The following is a 23,432-nucleotide window of genomic DNA, read 5'->3' on the forward strand; positions in this document are numbered from 1 at the left end:
CGAAAACCAGTTTGCCACTCTTGCTTTTCCGTTTCGATACGCCGTGGGAATATGTAAACTTTCAATGGCCGAAGACCGATTTCTCGCTGAATCTCGCGAATCGGAAAGATTTCTCTACCTAGTGTATTTAAAAAGTTTATTTTTTAAAAACAACAAAGCTTACTTCTCGTTTAATATAGATAAATATAGGCGTTGAAAGCTGTTTTTCGAAATTTTGTTGATATTAAAAACTAAGATAAACTAAGTACTTTTTTAGTTGTATTTGTCTAGGTGATATAGGGGTACACCAATGAAAATACTAAGAACTTATGTTTTTATTCTTAAACACACCAAAAGATTTGATAATATAAATATCATATATATATATATATATTTTAAAGTTTTGTTTTAGAAAATTCTACATTTATTAAAGCTTTAATAATTTGAATACTATTGCTGATTCCAACGGTCCTGGCAACAGTCGTAGGCTATGCCCATTCCAACACCCAATCCGAGCCAAATCGGATAGGTTTGTGGCCGCGTGAAGAACAAAGTGAAAACACTGCCGATGATCAACCCGCTTCCGCCCTTCAAGCAGAAGTCCGCTAGGCATTTGTCCGTGGTTATGGTGTCTTTAGTCAACGCTGGAGTCTCCGTCGTTGCCTGTTTTTCGGGCTTATCCGGACCATGAGACATTCTTGATATTAGGGGTAAATTTAAAAATTTCGAGAGGTAGTATATACTTTTAAAGAAATTGACATTTAAACCAAACACAATGTCATGTGTATTGCTGTTCACTATTTTCTAAAAAATTGATTAGTATTATAATGTGTCGTTAGCACAAGATTGTGACATAAAAATTTGGGCTGAAAAAATGGTTTTCACCTTATTAATAAGAGAATATTTCAAAATTTGCGTTTCTTGAATGGGGCCATAAGGGGTTAACAGCATTCCGATGGTGACGTAGGCTAAATAAATAAAAACAACCTCAGCCAAAGGAGATGGATGACTGCCATAGTTACAAAATCCTAGGCAACAATATTTTTGTGTATTTTCGTCATGGCAACGGAAGCCTCGCGTGCTTCGAAAGATTGCGAACAGTGTCGCCTAAGTTCAAAATAGAGAAAGATGTGAAGGAAACGGACGAATCATGGATTGCAAAAGGAACGTCCTAGCTTATTTGGCTTTGTTTTTTCACGTAGTCAGTAATTATTGTTTAATACATGTGCAATGTGTGGACGCGCCGTTTATACATATTCCGGGAAACGGGGTAATATCCGGAACATATCTGAAAATGTTCCGAACCCAAAATATTAAGGCCTATCTTGGCATTCGGTACGCACATGCCAGGAGATTTCAACCGCCGGATATCGAACTAACACCGTGGAAGGGAATTTTCAATGCAACTGTTTTCCAACCGAACTGTTGGCAAAATTCCATGCCTTCAGTGGGTAAAGAAAGTGAACAGATCCTGAAAATTATATCCTCCGATTCGAATTCCGAGGACGGTGGCAGAAAATTCGAGGAAAACTGCTTGTATCTGAACGTTTTTGTACCTGATGGTAAGTGTTTTTGGTGTCTTAAACCGGTTTTCTTTTCTAAATTTAATTCAAAATTCCAAAAATCGAATAATATTTACTATATAAGTATAACTCAAGAACACCCTGAGTTTTTGGGATGTAATAAGACGACGACTTTTGGTTGAATAACAATTTATAATTATAGCTTGGTATCCTTTCGATATGACACCCAGTTTTTTTTTACTAATTCTTCGTTGAGTTTAAAACACAAATTTTGAAACAGTATTGAACATTTTTATCGAAAATTTGATTAAATAAAATTGTTGGTAAGGATATTAATTTTGCGTTGCCTTTTCCTAACTAGGATTGCCCGAAATCAATGGATATGCAGTTGTTGTGTGGATCCACTCCGGCGATTTTTCCACTGGCAGTCCAGAAGACGTAGAACCATTTCAATTGGTGTTTAAGCAGAAGGTGATTGTGGTGACTTTTTCATATCGCCTGAATATCTTTGGATTTTTCACAACCGACGACGGGGAGGCCCAGGGGAACTATGGACTAATGGATCAGTCGGCAGCTCTTTATTGGGTCAAAAAGAATATAAACTTCTTTGGAGGAGACTCTAACCGAATCACCCTGATGGGACACGACGCTGGTGCCGTAAGTGTGGCGCTCCACATGACATCGGGTGAGTGGTCGAAAGGTGGTTTCCACAAGGCAATCATAATGTCGGGGAATCCTTTGAGCCCCGTCAAAATGCCGAATGAGTATGAGGGTTCTCTGGACCAAGTTTCAAGCACTTTCGGCTGTCCGCGTAGACCAACTTCGATGTTTATCCAGTGCCTTAAAAGGCTCGATGCCAAGAGGCTCTCGGAGAATTTGCCATCTGTGACTTGGGGTCCTGTTGTGGACTTTGGATTGAGTAACACCTCATATCCGTTTATAGAGAATCAGCCGGAGATCCTGTTCAAGAAAGGCAGCTATCACAGAGTTCCCGTCATCATCGGTGTAACCGACATGGAGGAGGTGCTGACTTTGTTCAAGGATAACCTTGATACAGAAATAAGCGCTTCAGATCTGGAGGGGTTTTTCACTGATATCGCTGTGAACGACATGCACAAACTTGTCCGTAACTACGAGTGGTGCTCCAATTACGAGTTGATATCCGATGCCATTAACTTCATGTATGCAAATGACTCCGATACGGATGTCAAAAAGGCCAACAAACATATTATAAGTGCCCACACGGAAAAGTTCTACATTACACCTATGCAGACGTTTGCCGATCTGATAAGTAATGACAGCGAGGTCTATAGTTACCTGTTTAAGATGAGACCCAGGTCGGTGCTCCAGGATCTTCCCAAGTGGATAAGTGTGCCTAAGTACTTCGACCAGGTTTTCGTCTGGGGCAATCCCTATATGACCAACTCTGTTGACTGGAAGTCAACCGATAAGAAAATTGCTGACATAATTATGACCTTGTGGGCGAACTTTGCCAAGACCTCGAACCCCACAAAGTCGAACGTTTATGTGAAGTGGAACGCCATGACCCCCAACAATGACTCAGTGCTTCTAATCGACGAGAGCTTCAACACGGACAACTTACTGAACAATCAGCGGATTAACTTTTGGAAAACGCTTTACCCGAAAATCCTCGTCTTCTCCGCGGATTGTTGCAATTCCACATTCTCGGGTAGTGCCTTAGTGATCGCAACATACGTTCCAATATTATGTACTCTTGGCATTATCGTTAACATATTTTGAATAAAGAGATCCTGCAAATAGATACCGCTTTGACCCTCTGTCAGTAATCTGTCCTACCGTTACTTATTATTAAATTAATAAATATTTGAAAACAACAGAACCAATAAATACAAAGTTCACAATTGTCGTTTATTAGTCGTTCGAAACATACAGGATATTGGATTGTTACTTCGACTGCCACGTATAAACAAAGTTGGGAGGTTTCGATTTTCGCAAGTTACACCATGAAGTTTCAGTGCTTAGAATGCTTTTTCGTTACTTATTTTCGAAACTTATAAAACTTGTAAATTAATGACCACTAAGTCATTCGCCCTGCAATATACTTTACTAAATGTCGCTGTATTATGGAGCTAGATATACATTTTTTTGTGGAATTGCAATACTACACCTAATCGTCAGCCTCAAAAATGTGGGCGTTTAAGAGCTAGAAATCCCCAATGTGAATTTTTGGAGCTCATTGCATATCGGGGACTCAGCCCTTAAAGGCGCTTTTTTGGTCGAAATTTCAAGCCATTGTCAGTGTTCCAGCTCCGATTCCATAGCCCACGCCCTTTGGTCCGTAGAATTTTCCGTAGCACGACCGACAATATATACCCCCATCAGGTCCGTCGTTCAGGTTGGTCGAATCCAGATACTTCCGGCACTCCATGCAGTAGAAGCAGAGCTTGTGCCACACAACATTGTTCTTACTCTTCATCTGTTCCGCTGCGAAAACCATAAATCCGCATCGGGGACATCCGTTCTCTGACTTTTGTCCGTTGCGATCGATAGTTCCCCAACTGAATGACAATCAGGCGGAAAATCATTAGGAAATGGTTTATTAAAATATAAACTTATAATAAAGGTAAACTAAGAAAGCTCATGAAAGCAGGAAAAAGGAAACAGACTAAACTGTTGGGTCAAAACTAGTTATCAAAAGGTATAGTATACTCACCAGCTGGGCGTGTATTCGTAGTTGGTGGACACCAGAGTGGGAGTGTGTCCGTACCCGAATCCCTTAGGCCCGTATAACTTCGCATAGCAGAGTTTGCAATAGACGTTGTCATCCGGACCGTCACAGGCGAGTACGGAGTCCAAAGGTCGGGTGCACCTGGCGCAGTTGAAACACTTTTTGTGCCACATCTTTCCCTTGGACAACTGCAACTCGGCTGCAAAAACAACTCCGCCACATCGTGGACATCCCTCGCCATCCGGAGCCATAATCGATGTCGTATCCGGGGCCACAAATGGTCGCTCAGCTCCCAAGTTCTCCTCGCTATAAGAATAAATAAAATGATAATATAGTGGTTGTATATTCAAGGATGATCTTTTCGAATCAAAAATATTTGGTACCAAATTCTTCAAAATCAACGTGCTATTTGGTGGTGTTTAACAATAGATCAACTCACGTAATTCCATCGGTTTGCAGAAAACTAGATCCACAGGCGAATCCGTAACCATGGGGTCCCCACTTTTTGCCGTAGCAAGTCTTGCAGTAGACCTCGTCGTCCGGACCGTCGCACGCGATAATGGAGTCCAGGGTTTTGGTGCAGTCCCGACACTTGAAGCACTTTCTGTGCCACTTTCTTCCCTTGGAAAGGACCTGTTCGGCAGCGAACACAACGCCACCACATCGTGGACATCCTTCGCCCAGAGGCGCCTGAATTTGCTCCACATTTATGATAGAGGCTTTAGGTGCCATTTCGCTAGAAACAACTAGTCAACAAGTTTACCCCACCAAAGTTTAAGTACTGATCATACCTCTGCCATTCACAATCCTTAATATCGGACATTAATCCCAAGGACGAAATGCCAATGTGTCCATAGCCCCTAGCACCAAACTTCTGGGCATAACATCCTGTAATACCAAGTTTTTTAAACATCCGTATTCGTTAAGCTCTAGACGTCTAAATATACCTCTGCAGTAAATGTCCTTATCTGGACCATCACAGTGAAGAGTTGAGTCTAGAGTCTTGTTGCATTGCACGCACTTGAAGCACCTCCTATGGTAGCCCTATGATAAGCATCATCACCCAAACAAATAACCAAGAAGCTAGATCAATTTGATAGTGCAGATCGCTTATAGAGCTCACCTTGCCTCTCGCCAGCATTTGCTCGGCAGCATAGACATATATGCCACACCTGGGACAGCCCAACCCATCAGGTGCTTTTGGTGGAATTTTCGGCGGAACAAATCTAAAAAGATTCGGATGCCCCCTCAATTTAATTGCTTTAAATGGACAATCATAAGGGGGCTCTTAGTCACACAAAACAGATCGCAAGACGAAAAGATCGGTCGTTGTGCCTCAACAAATACAACAGATCCACAATAGACAGCGACAAGAGAGAATACGAATAGAATTCTATAAATAACACGTGAATAATCTTACAAATACTTAGTTTTATTGTACATTTTATTTTATTAATTTACAGTCTGTGGGCGTTGTAAACAAAGATACAAAAATTATTTTTACCAAAGTCCACAATGTGTTTCTATAACATTAAACAATCGTATGTATATTTATGTTCGGTATCGTTAGTGGAATTTTTCCAGGGAATTATAAACTGGATATCCCTGGCGATTTCTGCCCAGACTAATAAAGGGGGATTTCTTTGATTTTCGGGTTTTTTAAGGGGGGTGAAAAACATTTAAAACATACAGGTTCTAATAGAAAGCAAAACTACACATTTAATTCAAGGAATTTTACACAATTTTCATACAAAAACATATTTTTAATTTAGTCCTTACTCTCTGTTTAAGTGGGAGCCAGTGTCCATGGACAGGCAGCCGGCACCACCACCGAAACCGTATCCCTTGGGACCGTATTTGCGACCATGGCAGTTTTTGCAGAAAAGTTCCTTCTCGTGCTCTGTGCAGTTGGTCGAGTCCAGGGCCTTGTTGCACATGCCTAGAAACAGATTTTTGTTTACGTTTTAGAATGCTATCCGGTTTAAGGGACCAAGTCCTGCCATTCTACTCGAAGGACCAAGATACTTACTGCACTTGAAGCAGGTCTTGTGGAATTTGTAGCCTCCGGCAACGCGCTCCTCGGCGGCATACACCGACTTTCCGCACGCGGGGCACTTGGGGGTTTCCACGGGAACAAAAGGCATTTTGATCTGAGTGTGTGTGTGTCTAAGGGGGGTAAAAAAACTGTGATTATAGCAAACTGCAGCAATAGTGGTTGTAAATCGGCGCGATTGAATTATATGTATAATCCTTAGGATATATACCTCGGAGGTACTCTGTGAAGTAGTTCCTATTCGTCGGAAATGCCGCGGACTAGACTGGAAAGATTCTGTACACAGGTAGTCTATATTTGTGGATGCACACGGCACAACTAAGAAAATACAGTTTGCGTAATAAAAACAGCACTTTCTGAATATATCATTATTTATCATGCAATGCCCACGGCTCTGTGTATGTGTACTCTCGGCTATATTCACATCGATGTCTCATTCCTGGGATGGTAACAGACCAGTTAAAGTAACTTGGATCGCTTCGAGCCCCAGACATTTTATGTTTCTAATTTTTGATTACTTTGCTTTATTGCACTCTCAAGTGCTCAGCATGCCAGGGTTTAGGAAAAATCGAAATATTTAACTGCCTACTTCTCACGAAGGTTCTTGGACTTACTTACATCCACCAACCCTCAACCCACCTATATGTAATCCGATTTTACGCAACAATTAATTTATTAGCTCTCGGCACGCACACCAAAATCCGCGCAGATGTAAATATGTATGTTTGTAGTCTAAAAATATATGCACACCCATACGATATGTATCAAAGTACATTCATGGCCTAATTTTAGTGTTAGAAATACGAAAATAACTCATAACTGGTCAACCCAGATCCATAAATAAATATGTTACGCATACATTGATTCGTCGATCTATGTAAAGATATCGCAGTTCGATCTTGATCGGAATCAGATTTACACACCATAAAATATTCGAAAATACATTCCAGTTTTCGAAAAACCGTATTCGTGTGTGGATCGAATAGCCACAAGTGTTTCATTAGAGGCAAAATGAATATGCATATGGAAATGAAGCATCTTTTCATCATCATTTTCGAATGCGATGCCCATGTATAAACATATCTATAAATACACAGGTCTCTGGGTGTTTGTTAATTGTAAATCGCTCACTTGCGATTGGCAATGAGCCTAACAATTTATGAAGGCCAGACCTATTGACTCGTGATTTTTAACAATATTGTTGGCTTTGCCCGCATTGTCTATCCGTTGTCCGTTGTTTCGATACCACCATTATTTTTTGGCGACAGTTCAGGGTTAGTTTGCAAGAATGTCGGGAATTATCCACTCGATCGCCCCAAGAAAACACGGAAGTACACTTTAATTACCTCTATGGGTGGACAATTAATATAAAATATAAATGTGGCACAGCACTGAGTCATTTATATTAATAACCGCGCCACACATAATTATGAATATGTAATGTAATTATTTACCATTTCTTTGGTTTCGTTTATCGTCTTTTTAACCATGATATGCAGCTGGGGAAAAAACTATAGGTTGCTGACCTGGTCTCGCTTCTTCTAACAAAGAAGGCGTCACCTTCAAGCCCATTTTTTGAAAATGTGGGACTGGCAGTTTAGCATAACAAAGAAATTAATTTACAGCAATCGACATCGATATGTGATGATAATCAGTGGCATCGCAGATCAGTTTATCAGATATCATTTATTTTTTATAAAATAGATAAATTAATTAATATACAAATAATTATTATAATTGTACATTTGACTTCATCTTTTATTAAACCATCCAATAGTTAATCGTAATTTACAAATTACAGTCGCTGCAATACAAATTACGCAAAATAATGTATATCATTTACAGTCACTGTAGCAATATGTTAATTTAGGTTGAGTCCGACTTTAATTTATTGGCAAACTCAACTTGCTGGATTTCCCTCCACTCTTTCTTTGGCTTCATTCGCTTCAACTGTCCGTCCCAGACCAGATCAATCAAGCCTCCCTGCTTGGCTATGACGCTCTTCACGCGGTTCGCGAACACAATCGCTGACTCTCCATCCTGCCTGTACATCGGCGGGAGGTACCACACATCGCATACAATGGCCCACGAGGTCATCATCATATAGAGATACTGCATCATCGAGTACTTAGCACTGTTCCAGAAAGCATCGCCAAATCTTGGATCATACCTTAAAGATTAAATGGGACAATTAATATGAAAAGTATCTTAAGTTTATAAAAAGTATGCCATAAAAAAGAACCGCCTCTACATGTTGCATTTGCATACTCACTTAATGGCCACCGGGTAGATAACGCCGCCTACTTCGAAGCTTCCTTTTTTGAACTGCATAACCGAGGTGTTGTTGATGCATGTTCCCTCCGGGAAGATGAGAATCGGTGGGTTGTTTGGATCAGAAACGTGCTGCTTGAGTCGTTCAGCCACTAAATGCCGATCTTTAGCCTCGCCACGTTCAAACCAAATATGGGGTGATGCTCTGGCCAGAGCTCTTTGCAACACCCCCAAGAATCCTCCATGGCGTTGACCAATCTATAAAACCGGGTGAAATTATAGTATCTGGTTTACAAAATGGATATCACCATACAAATACCACGAGAGGCCAAACATTGAACATGCAAAATATAAAACCATCACCAAAAACAAGCTTTAATACGGGTTAGTACCTACACGTGCATAAGATTTTATTGTATAATGTCAGTCTATTTGTGTCTTGATGAGCTTCTTCCGAATTTTAGCTCTAGTTCTGACAGCAGTGTATTTGTACGTACTAATAAGTGAAAGAACTAATCTCCTAGGGAAAAAATGCATCCCTAAGGCATACTTATTTGAGAGAAAACCAATCACAAAATGGCATTCTAGACAGGGATATAAACTTGTGTGTATATATCTACTACGGAAAATTAAGAAATAAGATGTTAGAAACCAAAGATAGTGATTATTTCCATACTAGGGGGGGGGTTAGTATCGTCAGGTGCCATAGTTGCCTTACCAGGGAATAGGTGGAGTCGCACATTAGGACCAACACATCGATGGGGCTGGTATGATTGGCAACACAAATACCAGATGACGGGCGATTGTCCTCGTTGTGGTAGGTTATAACCGCTGATATCGCGCTGGACAAAACGCCAAAACACATGCCGAGCACCTTGTGCACGAGATCGCGCTTGAAGGGCCCATCCTTGAAATATCCCACTGCAGCCGTACAAACTGTTAACCACACTACCTAAGGTTGCACAAAACGAGAATGGGAATAATAATGGAATTCAATTATATAGAGCTTGAAGGTCATCAGCATTATCTTGGTAGTTGGTAGATAATCCCAGCATTTATCTTTGCATTCGGCTTCATGACTCACATTTTAAACTGCTCTTAGAGAGTTATGTGTTATGTGTAAGAATTATATGAGTTAATTAGTTTTACACACATCTCAGATGGTTTCAGGACATCTTTATATACTTTTTACTCAATTCTTACTGTAAGTAAGTTTCGGTTGGTTGGAAAAGATTTCTGTGAGTCTCCTTTAATATATAATTATTTTATTTTTGCCTAGAGATAAACCTCGTGATTATTCTTTAGTACGAAATGATTATTTTCTATTAAAGCCACACGGAAAATAAAATTCACTGGGGTAACCAAATGAACAGCTGAAACTAGTCAGACGTAATGAAGGAGCTTAAATCGTTCACCCCTCGTACCGTTAAAGCAATAAATTAAATAATAAATATATTGATTTGATACCCACACAACTTATCTTACCTGATTCGCGTTCTTGGATACTCGTACAGCCAACGCACAAACTAAAAATCAGCCAAACTTTACATTACAGACACAATTTTAGGCAAGGACAATAACAAAAGCTAATATGGCAACACAGATTAATATCACATTTAAAACTGAACCTTCAATTAAATCCATGCATGCATTTTCGAAAGGACTACCTATCAGGTTGCTATAAAATAATAATAATTCAAGTCAACAAGGTTGACCGAAAGTTATCGATGCTTGTAGGTATGTTAATATGCGTCGGGTCTAAATTCCATGTATACAAAGATAATGGCTATCGGCCAAGGCATAAGAATGGAACTCTTTGATAACTTTGGTGGTATGAAAACTAATAAAAACGTTGAACAATAAATCGGCAGTTACTAGGCTGCCAGCAAAAGTAAAAACCCATGAGTTTTTCTCATTCTTATTACAGAGATTTAGCTCTGGAATTCATGAATTAAAGCCCGAGGATTTAGTAATTTTAAGCACTAGAACAACTTGCAAAAATGTGTGATTTCGGGTGATACATGCATGCATTTCGAACTTAAAATAAAACCAGTTTTATGTGACAAATTAAAGATAAAAAATCTTTCTCACCAAAGAATAGGTACAATCGGTCGATAATATTGCTACATCCAAGGGAGAGGTATGGTTGGCTACACAGAACCCAGAAATGGTGGGCTTATATTGCTTATTGTGGAACTTGATAAAGGAGGACATAGAACTCGAAATAAGGCGGAAAGTAATTTTGAATGACAAGCTCGCTAAAGAAAGCCGTAAAAATCGAAAAGGTAAACAAGCCACAATGGAGTTTGATAAAACTGCAAATAAAACCTAGGAATTAAATAGTCTTTATTAGAAAAGTATTAAATTAATCGACGAACACAAAACAAATAGAATTTCTTTTAATGGAAAATAAAAGAAAAATAATTCATAATTTTCGTTGAGTTATTAATATTAATATTAATAGGTTAGGTTATTAACACTAACTTTTATGTTAGATAATTATTCCAACAGCTTTTATCTACAAGTTCGAGGACAAAGTACGTGTCCAATAGGAAACGTTAGTTCAGGCATTTCAGATAATATATGTGCGGTTCAAGGTCGTCCGAGTATCCTATAGTTATTCATTAAATGCATTTAGATGTTGCAAGGGTATTTCTTCCTTTCTTTTTGCACACTGTAAGGGTAACTACTGAAAAGCCCAATTCCTCTGCATGTTGTTGATACTTTCATGTCTTAAATGCGAATAAACTATTGACGAGAATATTCACATGCATGGGAATTGGGACAAGTCGGGTAGTTGTGGGGGAAGGCCTTTAAAGTAACAAACTGTACTCACACCAACGAAGCAGACCAGTACTCGCAGAGGCATTAGGATTACGTATCGGATGAAGAAGCCAAACACCCAGATGGAAGTTATTTTCCATGAAATAAATTCGTAGTGCCTATTGGTGCGTGTGAGCATGTTCCAGCTCTTCAGCTCCTCCGCCTCGAATCGCGACGTTACATCGTCTTCAATAATGGCTTCCACGCCTGACTTCACGTAGTCCAAACATTTCTCAAAATCGAAATTGATTTCATCCTGAAAAGCACAATGCCATGGGAATTATACAATGTCTAATACAAAGAAGAAACCTCTTACATTTTTGGAGGAAACTGGCTTCTCAGGCGCAGGTTCCTGCGCTTGGGGCAGCAGTACTGCGTCTCTTGTGATCAAGGTAGCTCCATTTGTACCTTCTTTGGAATTAGCGTCGTTTACTAGTTGCACTCCCTGCTTGTCGTCAGTCTTGGGGTTATGAACGGAAAAATGTTGATTTTCTTTGGATGCTGTCTCTATACTGACTCGACCGTACTGAAAATAGAGGCACATTTGATTTTGATTAGTTAATAACAAAAAAAGTCTAGGGATTATCTACAGATAAGAATATCATAATCAGTTGTGATAATGACTGGCATATTACATGTGAAGGTAAAGTATTAAAAATCCACTTGAAACGCGATCCAAATTCACAGATTTGAGACAGATAGTTTAAAAAATTAAAAAAAAAAAAATTAAGAAAAAGTTTTTGCTAATACGTTTGCATTATACTGAATGCGTACGACAGCCGTTTGATTGTATTTCAAAGCTGACTATATTTATGGACTTTGGAATACCTTAACTATTCACCGTACAATTACTTTTGAATAGCAGCCTCTGCCTTGGAGAACCACAAAGTAGCTATTATTTATTCAAAAGTTTATTAAAACAATATTTACCTCGAATATCCTTAAGAGAAGGTTCACATACGCTCTGCGGACGCCGATTGATTTGTTTATGGCGGAAATAAATATCAGGAATGAAAGGAAGCCCCCGATGGGGATCCAGAATATGTCAAGAAGCGCGCTGATCATTTTACATTTGGTTCATTGGACATTAGTTATTGTCAAGAGCAAAATGCTTCCGAATTGTGTCGTGCCAATATATACAATGTTAAAATTTTTTTTTGTGAGGAAACTAGAGATGGTTGTTAGCTGTGTTGAAACCCTTTCTCGTGTCACGAAAACCGAGACTCATTTCTAGCGGGACCAGATTGCGTGGAATGGAACGGCATGTTTCAGTGCAAAAAAAATGGATATTGGGAAAAATGGAATAAGTCTATTTAAGTTTTTATAGTATCTTTTGATTGGTGATCTCAATTATACCTGCAACAAAACTTTGGCTGATGTAAAAGTTCAGTTTTGTTAACTATAAAAATTTGAATCCTCTGCATATGTTAATAACATTAATTCATAATTGATAACATACTTCAATAATATAATCTTTTATCTGATATTACTGTACTCATTACGCAAATAAGTTTTTTAGTTTCACGATATTGAAAATATAAACTATACGACAAGAAATTTAACAAACTTTCAGCTTATTTTGACGTAGTAAGTTAGGTCGTAGGTAAGAACAATATAAACAAAAGTTTTTTTAAAAATCGATGTCCGATCGGGAATACCCCTGACGTTCCGCAGGTGTAGCCACGAAGCCGATAACATTGGAAACGCTGAAATTGGAATGGGCAAGTGGATGGTGTTCCTTAAGTGTGTTTGTTTTATGTTGGCAGTTCCGTAATTATTATTATTACTATTATTTATTGCAACGAAGTTTAGTTTTTAAAACCTTAATGTTATAGTTTCTCGCAGCGCGATGGAATGATATGTATATGATCGAACATATATGTGCGCGTGCCTAATCGCTAAGATAATTCTATGTAGTTTTCGTTTGTATACAATAAGTGCCTTTTATATGTTAACGACGATGTCAGCCAGCAGCAATACAAATACAAACAGCCTGATCGAGAAGGAGATCGACGACGAGGACATGTTGTCGCCGATCAAGTCCAATAATCTGGTGGTGCGGGTTAACCAGGACACGGACGACAATTTGCAGGCGCTGTTTGACAGCGTCCTAAATCCGGGGGACGCCAAACGACCGCTGCAGGTGCCCCTGCGCATGCGGAATCTGCCCAACTCTTTCTTCACGCCTCCGGCTCCATCACACTCGCGGGCCAACAGCGCTGACTCCACCTACGACGCTGGCTCCCAGTCGAACATCAGCATCAGCAACAAAGCGGTCGTCCAGCAGACAGGCGGCCCCGGTCCAGATGGCCAATCGCCAATCGCTGCCATCCCACAGCTTCAGATCCAGCCATCTCCGCAGCACAGCCGCCTGGCGATACATCACTCCCGAGCCCGCAGCAGCCCCGCCTCGCTGCAGCAGAACTACAATGTGCGCGCCCGGAGCGACGCCGTTAACAACCCGAATGCCAATCCGAGCAGCCAACAGCCCGCTGGGCCCACTTTCCCCGAGAACAGTGCCCAAGAGTTCCCAAGCGGTGCCCCGGCCAGCTCCATCGATCTAGACGCCATGAACACCTGCATGTCGCAGGACATACCGATGTCCATGCAGACAGTGCACAAGAAGCAGCGCTCCTACGACGTCATCAGCCCCATCCAGTTGCAGCGCCAGCTGGGCGCCTTGCCTCCGGGATGGGAGCAGGCCAAGACAAACGATGGCCAGATCTATTACTTGAAGTGAGTATGACAAGCTTTTCTTACAGTTCTCCAAATCTAAGATGCTAATTTTAGCAATCTTAAAATGATTTAAACTTATTTTAACCACCAGATATATAACCAGATATTTTACAATACAAAATTAAATATTTCAAAAAGGTTGATCATTTAAATAATGGGTTGTTCTACTTCCAGTCATACTACAAAGTCTACACAGTGGGAGGATCCAAGAATTCAATATCGTCAGCAACAGCAAATCTTAATGGCTGAACGAATAAAGCAAAGTGGTAGGTACTATTTGTGCTTTTATATTATATATAAATTAAACGCCTGCGACTGCGTTTCATTGTTAACCCATTTAATTCATCTGTTAGAGAATTAATCAATGTTATCGTCTAGGTAGGGATAAAATAGGCTTTAACCATTTCATTTAACGCATGAATAGCATAACCAATTTCAGAAAATCCATTCAATTTATTTACATGCATTAATTTAGGGTTTTTGGGATTGGGTCTTAGTTGATCACATTGGTATACACAAATGGGGGTTAAAGTTAATTTAAAATTTCTAAAATTGATTTTGTAATGAGCTGCATGCTGTCTGCAACTGCCCCCAGATATCATCCGCTTTTGCTGCAGCCTTACGTTTTAGACCTATTTTAATTTGTTTTTATTTACTTTGGTTTGTAATTCATTGTTTTTGTTCGATAGATGTTTTGCAAACTACAAAACAAACTACCACATCGACCATTGCTAACAATATGGGTCCACTGCCGGATGGTTGGGAGCAGGCAGTAACCGAGTCCGGAGATCTTTACTTTATAAATCACATTGATCGAACGACTTCATGGAATGACCCCAGAATGCGTAAGTCTCGTTCCAACACCCCAACTAGCCAACTAGCGTAAGAAAACGAGACACATATGTAGATATCGTAGAGATATCACTAGATAACACTTGAGTGAGCAGTGGGCGGGGGGCGGATCACGTAATTCCCATGGCATCTCTGCTTTCACTATAGTACTGATCTTGAGATAGAGACTGAAACCTACTTATCTTTCCATGCCTTTATTAATATATCCTATTACCATATATTTTTGCAGAATCTGGGCTTAGCGTGCTGGACTGCCCAGATAACTTAGTGTCTTCCCTCCAGGTAAGCATTCCCCAATAGAGTCACCAGATCAATTACTGACCACTCTATTTTCAGATTGAGGATAATAATCTTTGCAGTAACTTGTTCAATGACGCACAGGCCATTGTAAATCCGCCGTCTTCCCACAAACCTGACGATTTGGAATGGTATAAAATTAATTAATTCAAATGTATACATCTGTATTAGACCTAAAAGTTTTATATTTTGTATTATTCTAAATTAAATATTTTTCAAATTTTATAGTATTTCTTTACATACATATTATTGAAGCTTGTCTGCCTTCTGTTCTTTTAATATTATGCACATCATGCAAGGGTTTTAAACAAGCAAACTGATAAAACAGAAGAAATCGGTGTGGCTAACTAATTCAGATGACTTTCGATCGACAAAGAGAGAGTTCAGACGAACTGAAGGTGTGGTCAGCAGCGATGACTCATGTAAAAACCGCATACACCTTGATTTTCGTAAAGAGCGAGTAAAGAAAAACATTGATCTTTAATATGGATATGGACCAGAAAAGTATTATGTTGGTTTTCATTGGGAAATCGATAAAGCTCCACTTCATATATTTAAATCGCCAGCAAAACAGATAATGGATTGTCTCTGCGGACCAGCTGTTGTTGCTGAAAACTGAACATATCTATGATTCACGATTCCAAATAATTCCCCAATTACATAAAATGATGTTGATTTTTTGGAAACTTGAACAAATGATAATAGTAAGAGTTGCGGACTTGAAGCTGGAATTTTTCCAATGTAAGACTGATCCAAAACAATTTCAAATGAGATTTATTTACTTATGTAGGCGATAAAAAGCCATTAAATTTTTCGTTATCTATTAAATATTAGTAATTTTATTTTTAACTATAATAATCTTACAATTTTACAAAATTTCTATAAAAGCGTACAACAACAGTAATTTTTTTTTTGCCGATTTTCTTGCGTCAAATTCATCTCTCGAACGATGGTGGCGAATACTTCGTTTACGTTTATCCGATCCTTTGCTGATGCTTCGATAAATGGACACTCCCACAGTTGTGCCAAGGCATTACCTTTAAATATTAAATGAAAAATCATAATCATTAGTTAATATATTTAGAAGCTTCAGATGAAATAGGCGAAAATGATGTTTACCTTCAGCGGTGGATACCTCTCTTTGGCAATCTAAATCGAATTTGTTCGCGACTAGTAGGATGGGAGCTGGCTGACTTCCTTTAACTCGAGTGATCACATTTTTCATACTAGAAATATCCTATAGAACACAAATACAAATTTTAATACAAATAAAAACGACCACAAAATGGTTTATAGCTTATGGCATTACCTGAAATGTTTGATGGTTCGTAAGTGAATACATTACAATAAAACCATGACCATTTTTGATATAGAGATCTCTCATGGATGCGAATTGCTCTGTTCCCGCGGTATCCAATATTTCCAAAACGCAAGGAGAACTGTCCACCTGCAAACAAAGAATTCGAATTAGTTAGTTACGACGCTGAAATGAAAGGATAAGGTCTAAAGAACTTGTGTAAAAATGTGTTCCCTTGATTTTGAACGAATTAATTGAAATAGTTATTTACTCTTCACGGGGTATGTCAATAGATTTATGTATTTTCTGTAAGTAAAACTGCAGTATTAAGGGTTGTACAAGTGCTTTCAACAAAATGGGGTTGTATATACAATTGTGGGCATGTGCGAATGCAGAAGAACTTCTCGCTCTTTGTCTTTAAACATTATTAGATATATTTTGTTTGGAAAAATCGGCTTTTATGCGCCTGCATCTGGTTTGTAGAATGAAAAGCCCCTTTCCAAGATTGATGAAATATCAGATATCCGATGAACTTATTCCTTTATTCCTGAGAGTATGAGCAAAAAGTTTATTTTTTAGAATTTATTTCATATTGTTGGAGCTGGGACAAAAAATACATTTTGTAATGTTTCATTAAAAAAAAAAAAAAAAAAAAAAAAAAAGCCACTAAACTTTAAACAGGAACTAGCGAAAACGAAATAAAACCTGAATGTTTGACTCTTCCTGTTTTCGGTATTATTTAAATAGATTTCCTTATTTATTTGTTTTTATCCAATGACAATTCTATAATCACACCAAATTCATACAGCACTTATTCTAACACAAAACAAGAAAAAGAAAACATTCGCAGCGCAGTGTAGAATGCATACTATATCTTGGGAACAAGTTTGGCAGGCAAAATGGAACGAGAATTGCAATATAAGGGAAGGAAACGCAGGTTGCAGTCTAAAAACCTTATCACTCCGCCTTCATTTAATAAACTCGAACGCTTTGGACCTATGATTCATTTTAAAACTGGCTTCGCCATTAATCCTTACACCAACACCCACGCCTATGCTGAAATATGCACATTTGGATGCACAGACGCTAGTGAATTTATGAATATGTAGGTACACATATGTATATACAATTAATCGCCCATTATATGTATCTACATATGTATGCATACAAATGTACATTCGTCTGTATGTGCACAGACGTTCATATCTATATGCGTGATTACGCTTAGTACATACATACATATGTAGCTATATGAGTGTCTGCGTTGAGTTTGTAAATTGATTATGTCTGGCCGATATCGTCCATATGAACGGTTTACGTACCTCTATTTCCTTGCGGTAGAAGTCCTCGATGGTGGGGTCATACTTTTCAATAAAGCATCCCGAGACGAATTGCACTGTGAGGGCCGATTTACCAACTCCTCCAGACCCGAGCACAACAACTTTAAATTCGCGCATTGTTAAATTAGCTTTTTGTGTTATTCGATGCTGGCAATATAGATGCGAATGTGTGTTCTGTACGTGTTTTATTTAACACTATTTGTGTGTATGTATTTCAACTTAAAACCGTTTACAAAGCAAAATATTATGTACGGATTAACATTGCGTTTTGATGCACGTAATGCACAAGGTGGTTGACAAAACTGCGGTATACTAATTCATTGTCTTCAGCTAAAATCGTATTTCATTTATTTTATACACATATTATATTGTAAAATATAATAATCAAATGATAATTGATAAATGATGACACTGACACTTATGGGAAAATGGAACGATGCATATGTATAGAGGAAATGAAATAATGGTTTTAGAACAAAAAAGTTAGGGGCAGGTACATACGACAAATATCTTGATTATCGATATGCCTGTCATCGGATGGCCGAATTAAAAAATATCTATAATAGAGAAAGATAGATGCATTACATATGGATTGAATATCTTGACTTTAATAAAACAATATTGCTGTTAAAGAAAACACTATAGCTCTTTCAAAAACTTTAAGCACAAATATTTGAACATATATTTAATTTCTCTCTTTAACTTATTATGTTTTAAAAAATTATGGTCATGTTATGTTTAATTATGTTGTAAAAATTTATAACTTATCGATAATTAAGTTAACTGATTTAATTAATTATTTTGTGCTTCAGTATACTGAAAAGGGTATAACTCACACATATGAGTTATAGTATACGTTAAATTAGATTATGCAAAATTTATAACTCATTTGTCTGTCTTCAGTTAAAATCCAATTTTAAGAAATGAACCAAATGTGGTTCTTGTAAGCTGCAAGGCAATTATAATAACTGCGGTTACTCTTTTGAAATACATTTTTGATATAGAAAGAAGATCTAAAGAATTGATCGGGAAATCAGCTTATTGTCTTATGGTTAAAATATAAGTAGCATAAGAAATAATATCAAGTTAATGCCAAATCGATAGATTTATTTCATATTTCACCTACCAGATTTTTCTAGCTTGAAAGGTTTTTGGTTAAAATTGCAAGGTAATTCTTATATGAAAGTTTTCCGTTTCTTTATCATTGTTCCCAAACGCATACGTTTGTGAAATTTTAAACTTATCGTCTCCAGTCCACCACTATGACTTCTTTCTTTCCGGTGTGGCTCGTTGAATAGATCGGACGAAATGGTATGAAATCTAATTAATTGTTTAAAATCATTAAATATTTAAAAAAATTTATATTATATTATTATTAACCAGGCTGCACACAAGTCGTTCAGAATAAAGCAGAAGCTGGCTAAGAAGCTGAAGCAAAACAGATCCGTTCCCCAGTGGGTTCGCCTACGTACTGGCAACACAATCCGGTAAGTTTGATATGGATTTTCATTCAAATTTAATACAAGATCTACTATAATTTAAATTGTAATTGTAAAAGTGCTTGAAGGTTTTTAGAAAATTTTAATTTTAAAGTTGCATGTTTTTGAGACCAAGGGCACCATTATATTTTGGAAAAACAAAAAAAATTGTTTTTCAAGAACTGGGCTAAGGTGCAGTCAAATTCTTCATGTTGGCTTTAACATATAACAGTAGAAACTAATAACACTTTCTTTTTGTTCTTCTATTTCAGGTACAACGCTAAGCGCCGTCACTGGAGGCGCACCAAGTTGAAGCTGTAAGCTGTTGATTCCAAAAGCTCCGCAATTTGTTGGAATGCTGAAGGTCTTTTCAAGAATATAAAATAAATTCGTTTTCAATTATCGGATTAAACATCCTGTTATCTTTGTATGGTGGGGTACAGCTGGTATATTTAAAAAACATATTATTCTATTTAATAATTATTAATTAGGTGGAAAAGATAATTAACAGCGTATGTCATACGGTAACTCTATCAAAAACTAGCTTTTGACAGGAAAGTGCGAAATCATCAGTGGGATAATAGCTCATCTAAATGGAGTTTTTCTAAGACTCCAAATATCGGATCGAAAATAATTGAATGGCGGTTGAAATCATTTTTGTTTGGATTAACAAAGGATCTTTCGTTATCAGCTGTCCCGCTCAATTTGTAACTTTGTACTAACTGCTCGAAGGGGGCTTTATGGACAATCTATTAACAAAATCTTAAGCACTAAGAAAAATTCTTTTCGATTGGGTCAATTATTACAGACTGTAACGCGTACAATTTATTAATTCTGGATTAAAAACTGTTTATGCCGCGGGAACTTCAATGGAGCCCTCGTTAAGTTCATCAATAACATCATGAGGGTGCTTTCCATCAACGGTACAGCCAACGCTCTGAGCGGTTCCTAAGACTTCTTTACAGGTTCCTTTGAGTTCACGGGCCATGGACCTGGGCCTCATCACTCGTGCAATAGCCAGAATATCGTCGAATGCAATGTTTCCACTGTGCTTGACTGGAAATTAAGAAATATTAAGTAACTGACTGACTTCTGGATACTCGTGTAGAACTCACTGTTCTTCTGCTTCTTGCGGTCACGTGGGGGTTCCTTCAGAGCCTTGATGATCAGAGAGGCGGCGGAGGGAACCACAGAGATGGCGGCTTGTCGGTTCTGGATGGTCAGGCAGACGGTGATCTTCAAACCCTTCCAGTCGGAGGTGGCCTTGGCGATGTCATCACCAATTTTTTTGGGCGACTATGGTTTTTTTTTTACATTAGCACAAATGGAGAAGGTAAACAAACCACACACACTTACCAGACCGAGAGGACCGATCTTGGGGGCCAGGGAAGATGTGGCACCGACTTCTCCGCCCACGCAACGCAGGTACACTATAATTGAAAATTATTATTTGGGCCGAAACTATATTTAAAATTCTGTTTATTCAGGAGCTAAACTATTTATACAAACATTGGAAAACATACCCAATTTAACTTCCGTGGGGTCGAATTTGGGAGGCATTGTGGTATCTCGGCTTGTACAGTCGCTGTAAGGCAAAGATTACATTAATTTTAACAGATTTTTGAAAAGACATTTTTAGCTCTGTACGTACCGCAAAAAAGACACACAGAAAAAGAAAGAAGCTTATCGATTTCCGGCAAGACTGTATGAAACTAATATATCGCCAAGAGCTATCGGAATAATATGTGATTTAAATGGAACGTGGAATCGGAACGACTTTAAAATAGTGCGATAATAATTTTAATTTAAATACTTTTATTTAATTAGTTTAACAGCTTTAAAATTGTCATATACAATTTAAGAAATTAGTTCAATTGAAATGGTAAATCACTCCATTGTTGAGCATAGCTGATTTTAACGAACAGTCTGTAAACTTCTTGAATTTTCTTTAAATAAAGAAACTATTTCCAGTAAAAAAATTAACAATCAATTGCCTTTTGGTTATATGGTCATGGTATTCATACCACTTGTATATCGATTATATCAGTGTAAAAGGAAAATACTATATTTGACGACAACGCAACAGTAGAGCTTGGTATCACTTTTTTTATTTCCATCTTATATTTGTCACAATTTCGGATATATTCCAATTCAAAATGATGTATGCATTTATATATATATATATATATATATATAATCTCCTATATTAAAATTTCCCTACAATATCTGTTGAACAACAATAATTTACACTCCCATTCAAAGCCGATCACCACATCTGGTCTCTACCGGCATGCTAAGTGACGCCTTTTCATTCGACTGTCAATCAAGCATTTTGTTTACTTTTCCCTATTTATTAGCAGTGCGATTTGCACTACCAAAAGGTCCCCCACAACATCAGCAGCTTGTATCAAGTGAAAACTAAGCGGATCAAAATTTTACTGATGACGTTTAGGTAAAAAATTTTATTGGCAAACGTGTATCTTGTTACTTAGTTATTCAAACATGGATGCTTAAAGTTTCTGTTATATTTATTACAATCGTTAGAACCAGATTTCAGATGTAGAGCCAACTTGCCTATAACATCATCTTTGAATAAATTTGTTTCAGATGTAAATGCAACAGAAATTTACAGCGACACATTTTGCTTATTTGTCCAGAGCAGTATTGGTTTTAATTGCGATAACACACTCTTCTCCACACGCCTTGAGAACAGTGCACTAGAAGCAAAAATAAGATAGTATTTAATAGTGCCAATTTATATCAATAGATGGAATGCCGAAATAAACATACCAGTAAGTCCTTGCCATTATCAAAATCAGCACGCAATTGCTCGCCCAAATCGCCATCTGGTACCTTCAAGTCTTCACGCAAGTCTCCGGTCTCGCTCATCAATGTAAGGAATCCGTCATCACTTACAGCAATCAACTGTAAGTCTTCTCTTTTGACATTGGGCACATCCATGTTATGAGTAGATGGGCAAATATCTTCATATCTGCAAAGATGATAAACCAAAAAGTTGTTCTTTATATCCGGAGGTTTGGTTTATATCGACATATTCCTTAATTAAAGCCTTCAGACGAATAGCGTCGACCCGTGGACTCAACTTTTCTCCATAAATTTATTGATAACTTTTGTCCGAGATAAGATTATTTGTGAGAACATTTAAGAGCGTTCGACTCCTCCTTTGTGTTGCAAAAACTTACTTCTTGCTGGAGAAAATATCAATGCCAACCATATGAACCTTGGCGTGTCCGTGCTTTCCAGTCTTAGAAGTAGACATCTCGACAATCTTACATGGCCGGGACTTCAGCATGACGAATCCATTTTTGCGCAATGCTGAACATTGCATGGGATAGGTTACCGATGCGCCGGACTCCGCGGATTCGAAATGATCGTCGAGATCAGCCATATCTGCCACAACACAAAAAATTTAAATTAGTTAATTATTTGATAATTCATTTAATTATATGAGTTATAATTGTTGACCCTAAATAACACAAAGGTACAAGCCATTGCAAGAAGCATATTATATACAACAACGTTCCGTGGGTACATACAGACAGACGGATTCGCATATATGTATGTATGTAAATACGAGTGTATATGCCGAAAAATACATACAATCGGCAGGCATGACACCTAAATGTAAGTATTCCAAATGCACATTCAAGCACTTTAACGTTCAAACATTTAAATTTGCAAAGTCATCGAGACAAGGCACTTAAATATTGTGTACTGCATATATGTATGTATGTATATACTTTTTTTTTTCGCACACTAGCGGTTAATTCTAGCTCCAAGTCAATTTCTAACTGTTCGAACACGCTCCAAAAGCAAACAAACATTTCCGACGCCTCTCGAGTGAATTTGCACATTTTTAATTCGCAAAAATGCGAAATTACTAACCTACTTGCAAAGCCTAGTGACTGTTCCAACCGAAGATGTAAAATGAAAGAACCCTGCTATCGAATCAAACCCACGTTTTATTTCCGGTCAATAATAGAATGAAGCAGCAGTGCATCTTAGCACTCGGAATATTTAGCACTTTTGGCTGTCACTCAAATAGGAACGGT

At 38.0% G+C, this 23,432-nt stretch overlaps 9 protein-coding genes across 13 annotated transcripts; 3 read left to right on the top strand and 6 right to left on the bottom strand.

The window, feature by feature from the left end:
• Positions 1–413: 413 nt before the first annotated feature.
• On the bottom strand, positions 414–757 carry LOC108107244 (MICOS complex subunit Mic10). Its single transcript, XM_017214661.1, has one exon. The coding sequence runs from the start codon at positions 673–675 to the stop codon at positions 430–432; it is 246 nt and encodes an 81-aa protein (XP_017070150.1). The 5' UTR covers positions 676–757; the 3' UTR covers positions 414–429.
• Positions 758–1,102: 345 nt separating this feature from the next.
• LOC108107349 (carboxylesterase 5A) lies at positions 1,103–3,303 on the top strand. The gene is made up of 2 exons (XM_017214849.1): positions 1,103–1,541; positions 1,864–3,303. Exons 1-2 carry the CDS (start codon positions 1,130–1,132, stop codon positions 3,261–3,263), a joined length of 1,812 nt encoding a protein of 603 aa, XP_017070338.1. The 5' UTR covers positions 1,103–1,129; the 3' UTR covers positions 3,264–3,303.
• Positions 3,304–3,371: 68 nt separating this feature from the next.
• On the bottom strand, positions 3,372–6,594 carry LOC108107350 (muscle LIM protein Mlp84B). The gene is made up of 9 exons (XM_017214850.1): positions 6,477–6,594; positions 6,242–6,378; positions 5,992–6,151; positions 5,336–5,438; positions 5,160–5,256; positions 5,004–5,100; positions 4,652–4,948; positions 4,198–4,518; positions 3,372–4,042 (listed from the first exon to the last, which is right to left on the bottom strand). The coding sequence occupies exons 2-9, from the start codon at positions 6,354–6,356 to the stop codon at positions 3,769–3,771; spliced, it is 1,464 nt and encodes a 487-aa protein (XP_017070339.1). The 5' UTR covers positions 6,357–6,378; positions 6,477–6,594; the 3' UTR covers positions 3,372–3,768.
• A 1,411-nt stretch (positions 6,595–8,005) lies between these two features.
• LOC108107439 (glycerol-3-phosphate acyltransferase 3-like) lies at positions 8,006–12,547 on the bottom strand. Of its 3 annotated transcripts, XM_017214979.2 has the most exons (7): positions 12,290–12,547; positions 11,676–11,885; positions 11,373–11,615; positions 10,628–10,864; positions 9,255–9,488; positions 8,538–8,794; positions 8,006–8,435 (listed from the first exon to the last, which is right to left on the bottom strand). In XM_017214979.2, exons 1-7 carry the CDS (start codon positions 12,422–12,424, stop codon positions 8,132–8,134), a joined length of 1,620 nt encoding a protein of 539 aa, XP_017070468.1. In that variant the 5' UTR covers positions 12,425–12,547; the 3' UTR covers positions 8,006–8,131. The 3 variants fall into 3 exon arrangements, with proteins under 3 accessions (XP_017070468.1, XP_017070467.1, XP_017070465.1); XM_017214978.2 differs by lacking the exon at positions 10,628–10,864 and having other exon boundaries at positions 12,290–12,546; XM_017214976.2 differs by lacking the exon at positions 9,255–9,488 and having other exon boundaries at positions 12,290–12,546.
• A 533-nt stretch (positions 12,548–13,080) lies between these two features.
• Positions 13,081–15,469, top strand: LOC108107347 (transcriptional coactivator yorkie). 2 transcript variants are annotated; one of them, XM_017214846.2, is made up of 5 exons: positions 13,082–14,095; positions 14,270–14,361; positions 14,785–14,940; positions 15,177–15,229; positions 15,284–15,469. In XM_017214846.2, exons 1-5 carry the CDS (start codon positions 13,239–13,241, stop codon positions 15,389–15,391), a joined length of 1,266 nt encoding a protein of 421 aa, XP_017070335.1. In that variant the 5' UTR covers positions 13,082–13,238; the 3' UTR covers positions 15,392–15,469. The 2 variants fall into 2 exon arrangements, with proteins under 2 accessions (XP_017070336.1, XP_017070335.1); XM_017214847.2 differs by lacking the exon at positions 14,785–14,940 and having other exon boundaries at positions 13,081–14,095.
• Positions 15,470–16,001: 532 nt separating this feature from the next.
• LOC108107348 (ras-related protein Rap-2c) lies at positions 16,002–18,345 on the bottom strand. Its single transcript, XM_017214848.2, has 4 exons — positions 17,864–18,345; positions 16,554–16,691; positions 16,364–16,481; positions 16,002–16,281 (listed from the first exon to the last, which is right to left on the bottom strand). The coding sequence occupies exons 1-4, from the start codon at positions 17,996–17,998 to the stop codon at positions 16,124–16,126; spliced, it is 549 nt and encodes a 182-aa protein (XP_017070337.1). The 5' UTR covers positions 17,999–18,345; the 3' UTR covers positions 16,002–16,123.
• Positions 18,346–19,085: 740 nt separating this feature from the next.
• LOC108107346 (60S ribosomal protein L39) lies at positions 19,086–19,771 on the top strand. The gene is made up of 3 exons (XM_017214845.1): positions 19,086–19,192; positions 19,265–19,368; positions 19,632–19,771. The coding sequence occupies exons 1-3, from the start codon at positions 19,190–19,192 to the stop codon at positions 19,678–19,680; spliced, it is 156 nt and encodes a 51-aa protein (XP_017070334.1). The 5' UTR covers positions 19,086–19,189; the 3' UTR covers positions 19,681–19,771.
• A 378-nt stretch (positions 19,772–20,149) lies between these two features.
• Positions 20,150–21,068, bottom strand: LOC108107345 (60S ribosomal protein L12). The gene is made up of 5 exons (XM_017214843.1): positions 21,011–21,068; positions 20,883–20,944; positions 20,716–20,789; positions 20,475–20,655; positions 20,150–20,415 (listed from the first exon to the last, which is right to left on the bottom strand). The coding sequence occupies exons 2-5, from the start codon at positions 20,917–20,919 to the stop codon at positions 20,210–20,212; spliced, it is 498 nt and encodes a 165-aa protein (XP_017070332.1). The 5' UTR covers positions 20,920–20,944; positions 21,011–21,068; the 3' UTR covers positions 20,150–20,209.
• A 733-nt stretch (positions 21,069–21,801) lies between these two features.
• LOC108107493 (eukaryotic translation initiation factor 5A) lies at positions 21,802–23,368 on the bottom strand. 2 transcript variants are annotated; one of them, XM_017215040.2, is made up of 4 exons: positions 23,266–23,368; positions 22,563–22,770; positions 22,150–22,351; positions 21,802–22,076 (listed from the first exon to the last, which is right to left on the bottom strand). In XM_017215040.2, the coding sequence occupies exons 2-4, from the start codon at positions 22,766–22,768 to the stop codon at positions 22,005–22,007; spliced, it is 480 nt and encodes a 159-aa protein (XP_017070529.1). In that variant the 5' UTR covers positions 22,769–22,770; positions 23,266–23,368; the 3' UTR covers positions 21,802–22,004. The 2 variants fall into 2 exon arrangements, with proteins under 2 accessions (XP_017070529.1, XP_017070530.1); XM_017215041.2 differs by having other exon boundaries at positions 23,270–23,341.
• Between the last annotated feature and the right edge of the window lie 64 nt (positions 23,369–23,432).

The sequence above is a fragment of the Drosophila eugracilis genome, unplaced genomic scaffold, assembly GCF_018153835.1.
Source record: "Drosophila eugracilis isolate 14026-0451.02 unplaced genomic scaffold, ASM1815383v1 contig_1765, whole genome shotgun sequence".
NCBI lineage: Eukaryota > Metazoa > Arthropoda > Insecta > Diptera > Drosophilidae > Drosophila > Drosophila eugracilis.